A 13,211-nucleotide genomic window follows, 5' to 3' on the forward strand; every position below is an offset into this window, starting at 1 on the left:
TCTGTGAAATTAATCAAATCACACATGCCCTTTAAAAGCGGAATTTTCTGTGGCTGGTGGTAGAAGTGGGGTTAAAAGCAGGTGAAGGACGCGGTGCATCGATGCTGACTTGCCAATAGACGGGACCATGTAAGGAGGAAGGCAGGCAGTTACCCTCTGGGAACAGAAGATTATCTTGGGCCCCTACACAGCAAGTAATAAGGACCTCACACTTGCAGCTATGCAAGGCTGAATGCTGTTGACAGTGTGAGCAGGTTTGGAAGCAAGTTCTTCCTAGAGCCTTCAGGTAGGAAACTGGTCCAGCTGACAACCTGATGTCTGGTAGTAGAGAACCCAGTTGAGTTCAGTTGAGAACCCATTTGAGTTCAGTTAACTGTCTGACCCACAGAATTGGGCTTTATAAATGAGTGTGGCTTTAAGTTGCTATGTAAGCTCTTCTGCAGCAATAGAAAACTAATAAACGTGTTAAAACTAATAAAAAAGACAGCTGTGGTAGCTATATTAATACTAATTAATATTAATTTCAGAACAAAGAACATCACTAGGAATAAAGTTCACATCATAATCATAAATGGACTAGGATAAGTCATTAAGGAGACATAATACTGAATATATGTCCACATAATGGCCTAACTTGAAAGTACATGATGTAAAAGCTGATAGATCTGTAAGAAAGAAGAGGAAAATACACACAACTAGAGAATGACTATTTCACTGCTCTTTTCTCTATAAATAATAGGAAACCTGTAGACTGAAGAATTAGTAATGACATAGGAGAATTGAACAACACTGCCAACCAACTTAATTGACATTTAGAGAACATTCCATGGAAAACAACGGTGTGAAAATTATTTTCAAATGTGCACATGGAAAATTTAGGTACACCATATTCTGAGCCATAAAATATATCTCAGTAAAATTGAAAGTTCATACAAGATATGTTTTCTTACTACAGTGCAATAAATTAAAGTTTATAGTAGAAAGATAGCTGGAACATCTTCAAGTATTTGGAAATTAAGTCACACACTATGCATCTAGAAAGATCTCACATCAGTGTCTTTGGTTTCTGACTTAAGAAACTAAAATAAAGAACAAAGAAAGCTAAACTAAACAAACAAAAAAATAAAGTAAATTAAGTTCCCAATGGAAATTAAAGAGAAAAATAGAGAAAATTATTGAAACCAAAAACTGGTTCTTGGTGAGATAATGAAAATGACAAATACCTAGTTTGGCTTATCACAAGAAAAATAAAAAATTATCAATATCAGGAACAAGAGGGTTAACATCAGTACAGAATCTACAGATACTACAGGACAGAGTGGAATATGAAATTTATGCTATTAAATCAGACAAATTAGATGGAAAAAGATGAATTCATTGAAAAGTGGAAAACTGCCAAAACTCCTTCCAAAAGATTAGATTGCCTAAATAGCCCTATATCAATTACAGAAATTGGATTTGTAGTTTAAAACTTTCCAACAAAGAAAAACATCAGACCTAGGTGGTTGCACTAGTGAATTTTACCATACTTCTAATGGAGGAAATAACACCAATTCTACAAACCTCTTCTAAAAAATTAGAAGAGAATACCTCCCAACTCATGCTGTTAAATATACATCATTACCTTGATGCCAAAATCTGACAGACATTTCAAGAAAAGAAAACTCTAAATCAATATCCCTCATGAACATAGATGCTGAAATCTTAATTTTAGTAAATTGAATCCAGTGATAAAAAGGCTATATAGAACATATAAGTACATATTAAAAGTTTAACATATCCTGTAAAGTAAGAGTAAAATAGAAGGCCACATCCTCAACCTTATAATAGGCATATATGAAAAATCTGCAGGTGGTATAGACTCAGTGGCGAAAGACTGAATGCTCGACCTCTAAAATCAGTAAAAAGACAGAGATGTCCACTTTCACCTCTTCAAGCCAGCGTTGTACGAGAGGTTCTAGTCAATACAGTAAGTCAGGAAGAAAAAAATAGAAGGCGTACAGATTGTACAGGAGGAAGTGTGCCTTTATCTGCAGAACTGTTTCTATGTAAAAAAAATGTGATGGAATCCACCCTGAAACAGCTGCCAGAACTATTTATGTCATGTGTAACTCTGAACTATTTCTGTTTCTACACTTTGGAAATTAAACTAAAGAAACAAATAATAAACAATAAATGAGTCTTGGATTAGGACTGTGGCATAAGTTTAACTGGCCTGCCCTGCATTAAATTGTTGAGTTTTCTCAGAAATGTGAAAATGAATCTTAGAATTAGAGCCATATCTGATCAGCTACCTCTGCTTTAGATCTTGGGAGGAATACAGGTCATGTGCCTTCTGGAGAAATGAGCTGATTTTTACAACATGCCCTTTTGTCATTTCCATCATGGTTCCAGCCCATGTGCTGCGGAGTCATTGCACAAGGATATTGATTTGCTGCTTTGATATGCAAAGTAATTGGGAAATACTTTTTTGCCTTAAAAATTACATCTCCCTGGGTTTCTTTGTTTGTTTTTTTAAGAGCCTATTACAAGAAAAGTTATGTTTTTAGAGACTATTGGTTGACTTACATGTGCACACTGAAACTTTTTTTAAATTTAAGTAACATTGCATTATAACATTACATAGGTTTCGGGTGTCCATCATAAAAAATCAACTTGCTATATATACTATGTCAAGTTCACCACTAGAAGTCCAATTCTGCCTTTCACCGTACAATTGACCAAAATTACCTATCCTCTCCCCACTTCCCTTCTGACAACTGCCAATTAATCTTTATTCTGAAACTTATTTTTCTTTTATTCATCTTTTTATTTTTTTTATAAACACATATATGAGTGAAGTCATACCGTGTCTGTCTTTCTCTGGCTTACTTCACTAAGCATGATACCATCCGTGTTGTTGCAAATGGCAAGGTTTCATCTTTGCTTTGTAGTTGAGTAATATCTCATGTACAAACTTTATTTAAGAGTGTATTGTTATTGAAGTACCATTGAAAGCAACAGTTCATCTTGGAATATGAGGGTTTATATGTAAACCTCTTTAGAGCCTTTTTCAAAGTTTATTATTTTAAATACTTGAATTAGTCTTCATGAGTTGAATTTGCAATGTTTGCAACCAAATTATTAAGAGACGCACTATTGTCTCTTTGTGTTTATTGAATTTATTTTTGCTTTTACAGATGGTGATGCCCAGTCACTTAAAGAACATCTAATTGATGAGTTGGATTACATACTATTGCCCACTGAGGGCTGGAATAAACTTGTCAGCTGGTATACACTGATGGAAGGTCAGGAACCAATAGCACGAAAGGTACATATAAGTCATAACAATAAAAATATTTCTGTTGAATCGTTCTATTCAGTGGCTTGTGAAGCCTCATCAAGTGTCTTGGAGAAAAAGGCAACAGAACGTTACTGTGTAATGTGTGCTATTAGCAGCTGACTTGTAGAGGTTTACAAATCACTGTTACAGATACATTGTAGCGCTGCATTACTAACTGATGTCATCGTCCCAGAAAGCTCTGGGGTGAGCATTACTGTCCCCAGCACATAAATAGGCAAGAGGACGGAGCGGGTCTTGTGGAGAGTCACATGGGTGCCCTCCTGCCCACCCGCGACTGCGCAGGTGCGCGTCTCTTTCCTGAGAACCCTGTCCTTTTCAAATGCGAGCACTACTGAATAACAAATAAAACTATTGAGTAACAAAAGCAAATATTCCTAATAGGAACCAGGAAAATAAAAGCTACGTTACTTTCAAAGTAAGGATGAAACAGATGATTTGGTGAAACGCAAGTCACAAAGCAATGGAGTGTCTTTCAAAGGCTAAAAGAAAACAACTGTCGCCCAAGAACCCTGGGATCCAGGGATGCGTTCTTCACACATGAGGAGAAAAAAGCCATTTTCAGAGGAAAAAATTGATAGACTTTATCGTGAGCAGTCTTGCACTAAAGAAAATGCAAGTGTCTTCAGAATAGAAGAAAAATTGATTCCATGTGGAAGCTTGGTGACACAGGAAAAATGTAGATTGACTAAAAGTAAGTAAATCATAAGGCAGAACTTCAAATAGTAGTGATTTGGGGATAACGGTGTTCTAAAGATTACGTAACAGCCTTGGCATGTACGCCAGGATACCTCTGCCTCCTCCCTCACACCTTCGGGCAGCCCCTTCTGCATACACCTGAGCTGTCTTGGACTCCAGAGAGTGTGAAATGAGAGAGACCTTTGACAGCCCAGACTTCTACAAGCAGGAATTAGACCGAGGACTCACTAGACTGCAGTCACCTGCTGGTTCTCATGAAGAAAGGGCTACTCTGAAAGCAGACCCACACGGTAGGAAGAGTCCTTTCAGGCAGGGCTAGAGTGACCCCTGCTCAAGGAATTTCCAGTATTTACCCAGGGGGATTTCAGAATTTCTGAACTTGGACTCTCTCCCCTCCTACCCCCTTAACAGAAATGTATGAAACATTATCTTCTGCATGCCCCACCATCTTATTTTGGGTATATGTTGGGCAGAAAACTTATCTCTTAATTCGCAGGTCTGTCAATCAAGAACCATACCCAAAGGTTTACACGCAGGATGCTTGAGAGACTACACCCAGCGGGCCCCCTCTGCCTCTGGGTCAGATCCAGACGGCAGCCTCCTGAATCCTCAGGTGATGCTGTAATGGGAAGAGGCTAGTGATGGATCTTTGCAGGAGTGAGTGTAGTTTGCATATGGGGGATGGACTGTGACTTACTAGGAACCAGAGGCTTAACTGGTAGCTGGCCTCAGATGCTCCCCAGTGATCACTGTGTCCTGCTGTTATTCATCTGTTCTTGATTGCCCATACTGTACCAGAGTTGGCAGTGACCAGTGGAAGTCGGCAGAAGCAGTAGCATGTTACTTCTGACATAGTAAGAGACACTGGTACTTCTAACTTGGAAGTTCTCGCGTTCTCCGTTGGAGCAGTGCTGAGCAAAGCTGTGTGCTGTGCAGCAGCCTGTGGAGAGGATCCCCTGAGGAGGAACTGAAGTCTCTGCCAACAGCCACATGCATGAGTGTGAAAGCAGACTGTGCAGCGTGATTCAGCACCAGGATGTAGTTGACATGTAGTATGCTTAGAATATAAAAGTTTTATGAGTGAAAATTTACCCAAGTTACCATAAACTCGGCTCTCAGGCAAATTCCACAATATTTTTAATGATAGAAATAATTAAATATATTTTCTGCCCTCCGCAGATTTTAGAAATCAGTAACAAACAGAAAAAATAGGTTATTTCCTTGCTTCCTGGGAAGCTTTCTGGGAAAAGAACTATATGCTTCTAAGTAATCTTTGTGTCAAAGAAGAAATAAAAAGTAAAATTAGGCATTTTAGACTGATAATAAAAATACAAAATGAAAGCCACAATAAAAATGTCAGAGCCATTCTTATAACTTAAATACATGTATTGGAAAAGAAGAAAATCTGTTACCTAAAGAAATTAAAAGAAGAAAAGGGAATTAAGCCTAACTGAGAATTAATATAACTTGGAAATTAATAAAATAGAAAAGAACGTACACCAAATGAACAAAGCTGACTTAAATGAAAGAACAATGACACTGGTAAAGTAAGAATGGCTCCCGGCAAGACTGATGAAGAATAAACAGAGAACAAGGACAAATGTCCAACGTTAGGCATGAAGAAAGGGACGTCATGAAAGAGCCTGGAGACTTGCCGAAACTTTTTCCACAAAAAATTCTTTTATGTAATAAAATGAAAATTTTGATCAAATGAACATATTTCTAGAAAAATATCACTTACTATTGAAACAATAAGAAATAGAAAATCTAAATTGTCTTCTTTGTCCTAATTCAATATAAAGAAATTGAATTATTAAAGGAAAATCTTCCCACAGGGACAACTGCAAGCCCGGGAGACTTCATCAGTATCGTCTACCAGACATTCAAGAAATAACCTTACTAGTCCTAGTGAGAACTCTTCTAGAGGATGGAAGAATACTTGCCAGCTTTAGGAGGATAACATAAATATGAAAAATCCTCAAGAACATTACTAGAAAGAAAAATTTACAAACTGCTTAAATCCTTCATGCCTAAACACAATAGGAGCAAGATAAACCCAGCAATGTAATAAAAAATTGGCCAAGTTGGATTTTTTCAAATACAATTTTGATTTAACTGTGAAAGCCACATTTAATTTTAATACCAGCCAGATAAAGAAGAAAAGTCTTAATAGATACAGAAAAGGCATGTGCTAAAATTTAGCACATGCTAATTTGGTGTTATGTATGGTGTTAAAGATCTGGAAGCCATGAATAGAAGCCTATTAAAACATACTTGTAGGGTCTCCCCTGGTAGCGCAGCGGTTGAGCACTGGGCTGCGAGGCTGCCCACAGCCTCTGCAGTGCCGGTTCGTTCCCCGGCCACCGGTGAGGGTCCCACAAAAAAAAAAAATTGTAAAATATTGAAAGCTCTCCCTTTTAGATCATAGACAAAACAAAGATAATTGTATTAGACACTTAACCAATATGGTGATGCAAGGAAAGAACTAAAAGAATAAGCTTTAAAAAAGAAGAAATTGTTAGCATTCTAGAAGACATGTTGGCAATCCAGAAATTACACTGACAGACAGTAGAATTAAGTTGAACAAGATAGATGACTATAAGCTCGACAGAAAAGACAGCTGTATATTAACAACAAATAAAGTTGACTTTTAAACGAATGCTTAAAGTATTTAGGAACAAATACTAAACATCTAGGAAGAAACCAAACGAAAACTTAACACATTTACACTGGAAATCACAAAATGTTACTGACCTAGTGAGTGGAGAGCTCTGCGGGCACGGAGGTGTCATCAAGCTTAACTGTAAAGGGCCATGGAACGATTATTTTCACTTTGTGGCCCAAACGGTCTCTGGACACTACTCCTCTCTGCTGTTTGGGGCACAAAAGCAACCATACTTATGTAAATAAATTGACGTTGCTGTATACCAGTGAAGTGTTATTTACAGAAATAGTTGGTGAGTTGAATTTGACTGTGGGCCATAATTTCCCGACTCCTGGTGTAGCCACTGGTTACTGAATCCCTACCAGCCTTGCAAAAATAGGGACAACTAGATATAATTTGCATTTTGTTTAGAATGTATGTCACCCTCTATGAAGCAGTCTAAAAAAATTGAAAGTATAAAAAGATGGATGATGGGGCCTCCCCGGTGGTGCAGCGGTTGAGCGCTGGGTTGCGAAGCTGCCCGCAGCCTCTGTGCTCCGGTTCGATCCCCGGCTGCTCCCCGGCCACCATGTGGGAGGAGGGTCCCGCATGGCGCGCAGACCTCTCCTGCCGCCCGCTGCTCCCCTCAGCAGTGCACTTCGGTCCTTCTGCCTGCTCTGCTCCCCGCTCTGGCTCTGGTGAGTTCTCTCACCCTCCCGCGCTTCTGACTGTACCCAGTGCTTGTATAAATAGATAAATAAACAAACAAACAAATCTTTAAAAAGATAAATAAATAAAAATAAAGTGCATTTAAAAAAAAATAGATGGATGATGAACTTTGGTTAAAAAACAGAGGAGGCCAACAAGGTTTGGTTTCTCGGTGTTGTGCATATAAGCGATGCCACCTGGGATTTGTCTTCTCCTGACTTATTTCAGTAGTAGATCATCTCTCCAGCACCATCCACGTTGCTGCAAGTGGCATGAGTATCTTGTTGCTGGGTAGTATTCCATGGTGTATATGCCATGTCTTGATCCACCTGTTTGAGGGGGCACTTGGATTGTTTCCTTATCTTGACTACTGTGAATAGTGCTGCAGTAAACATAAAAGTGCAGGTTTCCTTTGGAATTAGGGTTTTTGTGTTCTCTGAGTAGACATCTAGGAGTAGAATTGCTGGGCCCTAGGGCAGATTCCTTTTCAGTCTTTTGAGGCATGTCCACACAGCTTTCCCTAGCAACTGGACCTGTCTGCATTTCCACCAGCAGTATCAGAAGCTTCCTTTTACTTCACTCCCTCACCAGCACCGCTTTCTATTCTTTTTAACATGGGCCGTTCTCACTGGTGTGAGTGGGAGCTCATTGTGGCTTTGATTTGCATTTCCCTCATGGTAAGTGACGATGAACATTTTTTTGTGCCTATAGGTCATCAGTATGTCTTCTTTGGAGAAGTGCCTAGTTAGTGCCTCTGCCCATTTTTTGATGGGGTTATTTGTTTGCTTTTTGATGACTTGTATGTGCTCTTTGTAGCCCTTCAGCAACAGTCCCCTGTCAGATGCATGGTGTGCATGCTTCTCCCATTAAGTAGGGTCTTGCTTCGTTTTGATTACTGTCTCTTGCCAGGCAGAATCGTTTTAGTTGGATGTTTTCTTGCTACTGGAAGTAAATCCACAAAGATACATCTGAAGTTTATGTCGTGGACCATTTTGCCTCTTTTCTTCTGTATGTTTTATAGTTTCAGGTCTTACATCTAATCTAAGTCTTTTACCCATTTTGTGTTGATTTTCATGGACGGTGAGATAGTGGTCTAGTTTCATTCTTTGCTTGCTTTGTTTTTTTATTCCCCATGAGTGAAATCATGTGGTTTTTGTCTTTCTTCTAATTTACTTCACTTAGCATTGTTCCCACCACGTTGTCAAAGATGGCAAGATTTCAAGTCTTTTTATAGCCGAGTACATTCCGTCATATATACACCCCATCTGCTCGTCCACTCCTCTTCGAGCCCAGAGGGTGTGTCCGTCACTCGGCTGTCCATTTGAATTAGTGCTTTAATATTTTTGTATTTTGTGTCGTTAACCTAAGAGTGGGGTTGCTGAATCATAGCATAGTCGATTTTTAATGCTGTGAGGACCCTCCCTACTGTTTGATGTAGAGGCTAGGTCACGGTGCATCCCGCGTGCCTGCGGCATCTGTTATTTCTGCTCTTTCTGACACAGGCCATTCTCACAGGTGTGAGCTGCACCTCACTGCGGATTTGACTTGCCTTTCCCTGGTGACAAGTAATGAGTGTATTTTCGTGTGCTTGTTGGTAATCAGTCTTTTTTGGAGAAGTGTCTGTTTAGCTTTTCTGCCCAATTTTTTGGTTAGATTATTTGTTTTCTTGTTAATTATAAAAGTTCTTCATTTTGGATAGTAGCCCCTGTTGGGTGGGTGTTTATCCGTGTGTCTCACTATTTAACGACGGCTTTGCTGTGTGGAGGCGTGTGGGTTTGATGATGGCCCTCGGGGTTGCTTTCCCTTTGCTGCTGGAGTCCAGGTCCCCAGAATATCCGTGAAGTCAATACGGTGGTGTGTTTCCCCTGTGTGTTTTTTAAATGTGTTTCATGGCTTCAGTACCAGATTTCTTTAGAAATTATTTTTGTTTCCAAAAGGAGGTGGGGGCACCTCCCTGGTAGTGTGGGGGTTGAGTCTCAGCACTATCACGCTATCCCTGCGACAACCTGGGTTAGATGCCCGGCCAGGGAGCTACCCACAGGGCGCAGCAGACCTCTCCTGTCTCCCCGCGGCTCCCCTCAGCAGCGGATTTCAGTGGATCTGCCTGTCCTGCACCCCACTCTGTCTCTGGTGAGTCCTCTCACCCCCTGCACCTCTGGCCTGCACCCCAGTTCTTATATGCATAAATAAATAAAAATGAATCTCTAAAAAAAGGGGAGGCACTTGAAGTAAGGTTTCTGTTAAACTTTTCTATCTGGATACAAAATTGCACCACATTAGTTTTATCAGATGTATTTCATGGCTTTGTACAAAATGCACTTTATATTATTCACAGCAAAATGAACACGTAGAAATTATATTTATTTCTTCATAAACTTGTATTTTCCTCACCAATTCAATAAAGATATCTTTACCTTTGTTTTTGGCCATAAGTTAATGAAAGTATTTTTATGTGACTGCAAGTCTTTTTTTTTAAGGTTTATTTATTCATGTATACAAGAACCGGGGTACAGGCCAGAGGTGCAAGGGGTGAGAGGATTCACCAGAGACAGAGTGGGGAGCAGAACTGGCGAATCCACTGAAATCCACTGCTGAGGGGAGCAGCGGGAGACAGGAGAGGTCTGCTGCGCCCTGTGGGTAGCTCCCTGGCTGGGGGTGGAACGCTGTGGCAATGGCTGCGGACAGCTGTACAGCACTGAGACTTAACCCTGCACCACCAGGGAGGCCCTGTGACCTTAAGTCATAAATGATGAATAGGAGCCAGAATTCATCTTGTGTTTGCTCTTTATTTATAGTTGGTAGCATTATAATTTGAAAATATTTTAATTGACATCTGTAATTCTGTAACATAGGAGTTACTTCTAAATACCTTCTGGTCTTTTATCAAAATATTATAATAGTTATAATAATTAGGTAAATATAACTTTGTACTCTTTTTTAAACCTATTTCTTCCTTTTACACAATCTTCACAGCCATTATTTTAAATGGTTATTTTCAGTGCAAACATATTTAATGAAGGTAGGAGACCAAACAAATATAAAGGAGCTATTACATAAGCAAATCATCTCTATATCAATGGAATTAGAATGCTAAGTCATAACTATGCTCTATTTTCCTGCTATAGGACAGCTGTCTTCAAACTTGAGTATTCCTATAGTGTGGTGCTTTCAAATAAAAAATTGGAGGACATTTTCTTTAAAAGAGCAATTTTTTTATTAAATTTATTTTCCTGTATTGTTGTTCATTTTGTATAGAACTTGATTTCTCCCCCAGGCGAGTGCCCGTGGTTTTCCCACCGCCACGTCACCTGTGGCCACAGTCCCTTGTGCTCCTCCCACCCCTGGTTTGACTCCCCTCGCGCCCCCTCTGCTGCGGCCCCAGGCCTCTGGGCAGCGGCAAGTGTTGTCTGTGTCCTGACCTTTTGTTCAGGTTCTCTGTATTCCACATAAAAGTGAAAATCTGATCTATATCTTTTTCTAAAGAGCAACTTTTAATATACTACTTCTTGAAGTAGTAAAATATAGAGTATTCTGAAGAGTGGTTATGAGGGTTTTACCAATGAAAGATAACATTGAAATCTCTATATTTTGTTTTCAGTTGCTTTTTTTTTCATTGATTTGACTTTCTGACCATTCTTTCCAGGAGACTCTCTATTAATACTGTGAAAATTTTCATGTTTGAAGGAAACTCTTCATATTTAGAAAGTATATACCCAATATAATTCATGAGTCATTTTCTTATTTTTGTTATTTTTATCCTGTTTCTTTATTCTATTACCTACTCTACTAAGTCTTTTTTTTTCCAAAAAATTAAGACCTGTGGGTACTTCAGTTTTAGCAACCTACCAATTAGTAACTACCTTATTGAAAAATTTTTTTACAATTCTTACTCAGATATGAGTCCTTGTGTGGAAATGTCTAGTTGATAGGAATATTTGGCTCCTGCTTTTTCTAAATACTTAAAATTTAACTACAGGTTATCTTTTAAAATTAAATAATATGTCCCTTACTACATTCTCACCCTCTAAATAAAGCAGAGATTTAAAACAAATCTCATTAGTTAATAGTTAAACAATTGTATATTAGTTTGCAAAATGAATTAAGTTAATTAACAGAAGAAGAGGTGCGGGCTATTAACCTGTTTTAGAAATGTGACTGTAACAATTATAAATAGAATGTGTAAGGCAAATTATAACAATGTTGGATTGGACATTAAATGCTGGATAAACTATGTTTGAATCATTTGAGATAAAACAATTTTCCTGGAAGTGAAAGATAAAATTATTAAGTGCCTTATTGAATTGATGCTAAGTTTGTGAGTATAACAGTTACGTGGAGCCTTCTTTGCCATATTTGTCTAATGTATCACATATCAGGCCAATTACTATTTTCAGAAACAGTATTCATGACTGAAATCCTACAGTTAACCTTTAGAAGCTCAAAAGAAAATATACTTATTAAAAAGGTGGCCCAAATTTTATATATATATACGTATGTATGTATGTATATTCTCTTTTTCTGCTTTATTACTTGCATGTTGACAGCTGCTTTTTTCATTCGTTGTGTGGAATTATCAAGTGCGTATATAAAGGTCAAAGTCATTTAGGATGGAAAGCTAACATCAGTTACAGTACATAGCTGAATACTTCGGCAGCAGTAATTTAGTTACTTTAAAATTATATTAACATATAAGTTGATATAGCTGTTGCTAACTGAAATTATATAGTTAGAAATTTTACTTTCTGCTTGTGGTCAAGTATTAAAAGCTAGAAGTGTGTCTCTATCTTTAGTCAGAGCTGTTTTTACTTTTTTTGTAAATATTAGGTGTGTTCATATTTCATGTGTTCTTAACTACTAGGTATGTTCATTCAGAGATCAGTAGATTGCCTTTCCAGGCTGTCTCGGTGTTTAATATCAAGGTTATTCAGATTCTATTAAACATGAAAATTTACAAAGATATTTCTTACTTTTTCAGCCATCCATTATCTTTTATATTGATAAGTTTTAATAGTTAATATATTTCGTTGAAGAGCTACAGTTGTCTTCTAACACCTCTTTAGAGAGATGGGTATATTGCATTAAAGATGGTGAAGTACCGTGGGCCACAGCTGACATGATCTGTTCTGTTTTATTTTTAGGTGGTTGAACAGGGTATGTTTGTAAAGCACTGCAAAGTAGAAGTATATCTCACAGAATTGAAGCTCTGTGAAAATGGAAACATGAATAATGTTGTAACTCGAAGATTTAGCAAAGCTGACACAATAGGTAATGCAAGACCCTGCCACTCAGCCATTGCTGCTAGAGATTCAGTTATAATTCTGCCGGTAGGATGATAACCATTTTAGGTATTTGTACTTAAACATTACAGATTTCTAAGCTAGTGCTGTATATCTTAGTTTAGAATTGAATCATTTATCATTTCTAGCTATGCTTTCTTAGATTAATAGATTTAATATTTGTGTCATTTTTTAAAAATCAAAGTTATTTTAGCATTTGAAAAATGTATGTTGTATTTATAACATGAATATAAATTAAAGTAAATCTTTAAATAAAAGCTTGCTTAAATAAAACTTGGTCAGGTAATATTGTATATCCATAATAATAAAAATGGCTTTTCTTAGCATGGAAAATATCAATTGTATATTTCCTTTTTTCTCACAGTTTATTGTTAAGGATATTCGTAATTTTAAAATGATCACTGCTTCAAAAAGTTTAGGCTCTAGCATAGATTCTAATCAGCATCGTTTTAATATCCTAATACTTCAAATGCTACATACATTAGATACATGCTTTAAAATTGTATATGAACTGAATTTTTGT

General features: G+C 37.8%; 1 protein-coding gene across 4 annotated transcripts in view; it reads left to right on the forward strand.

Moving 5' to 3' along the window:
• Positions 1–13,211, forward strand: part of USP15 (ubiquitin specific peptidase 15) — an 88,716-nt gene that overhangs the window by 18,701 nt on the left and 56,804 nt on the right. For all 4 annotated transcript variants that reach the window (XR_005125861.2, XM_037515096.2, XM_037515097.2 and 1 more), the window contains exons 3-4: positions 3,180–3,310; positions 12,530–12,656. Coding sequence is in view for 3 of the 4 variants with exons in the window: in XM_037515096.2 (XP_037370993.1) it covers positions 3,180–3,310; positions 12,530–12,656 (258 nt within the window). In the remaining variant the exon portion in view is untranslated. The remainder of the gene's footprint in view (positions 1–3,179; positions 3,311–12,529; positions 12,657–13,211) is intronic.

Source organism: Talpa occidentalis, unplaced genomic scaffold, assembly GCF_014898055.3.
Source record: "Talpa occidentalis isolate TD23 unplaced genomic scaffold, MPIMG_talOcc4v2.1 talOcc4.16, whole genome shotgun sequence".
Taxonomy (NCBI): Eukaryota; Metazoa; Chordata; class Mammalia; order Eulipotyphla; family Talpidae; genus Talpa; species Talpa occidentalis.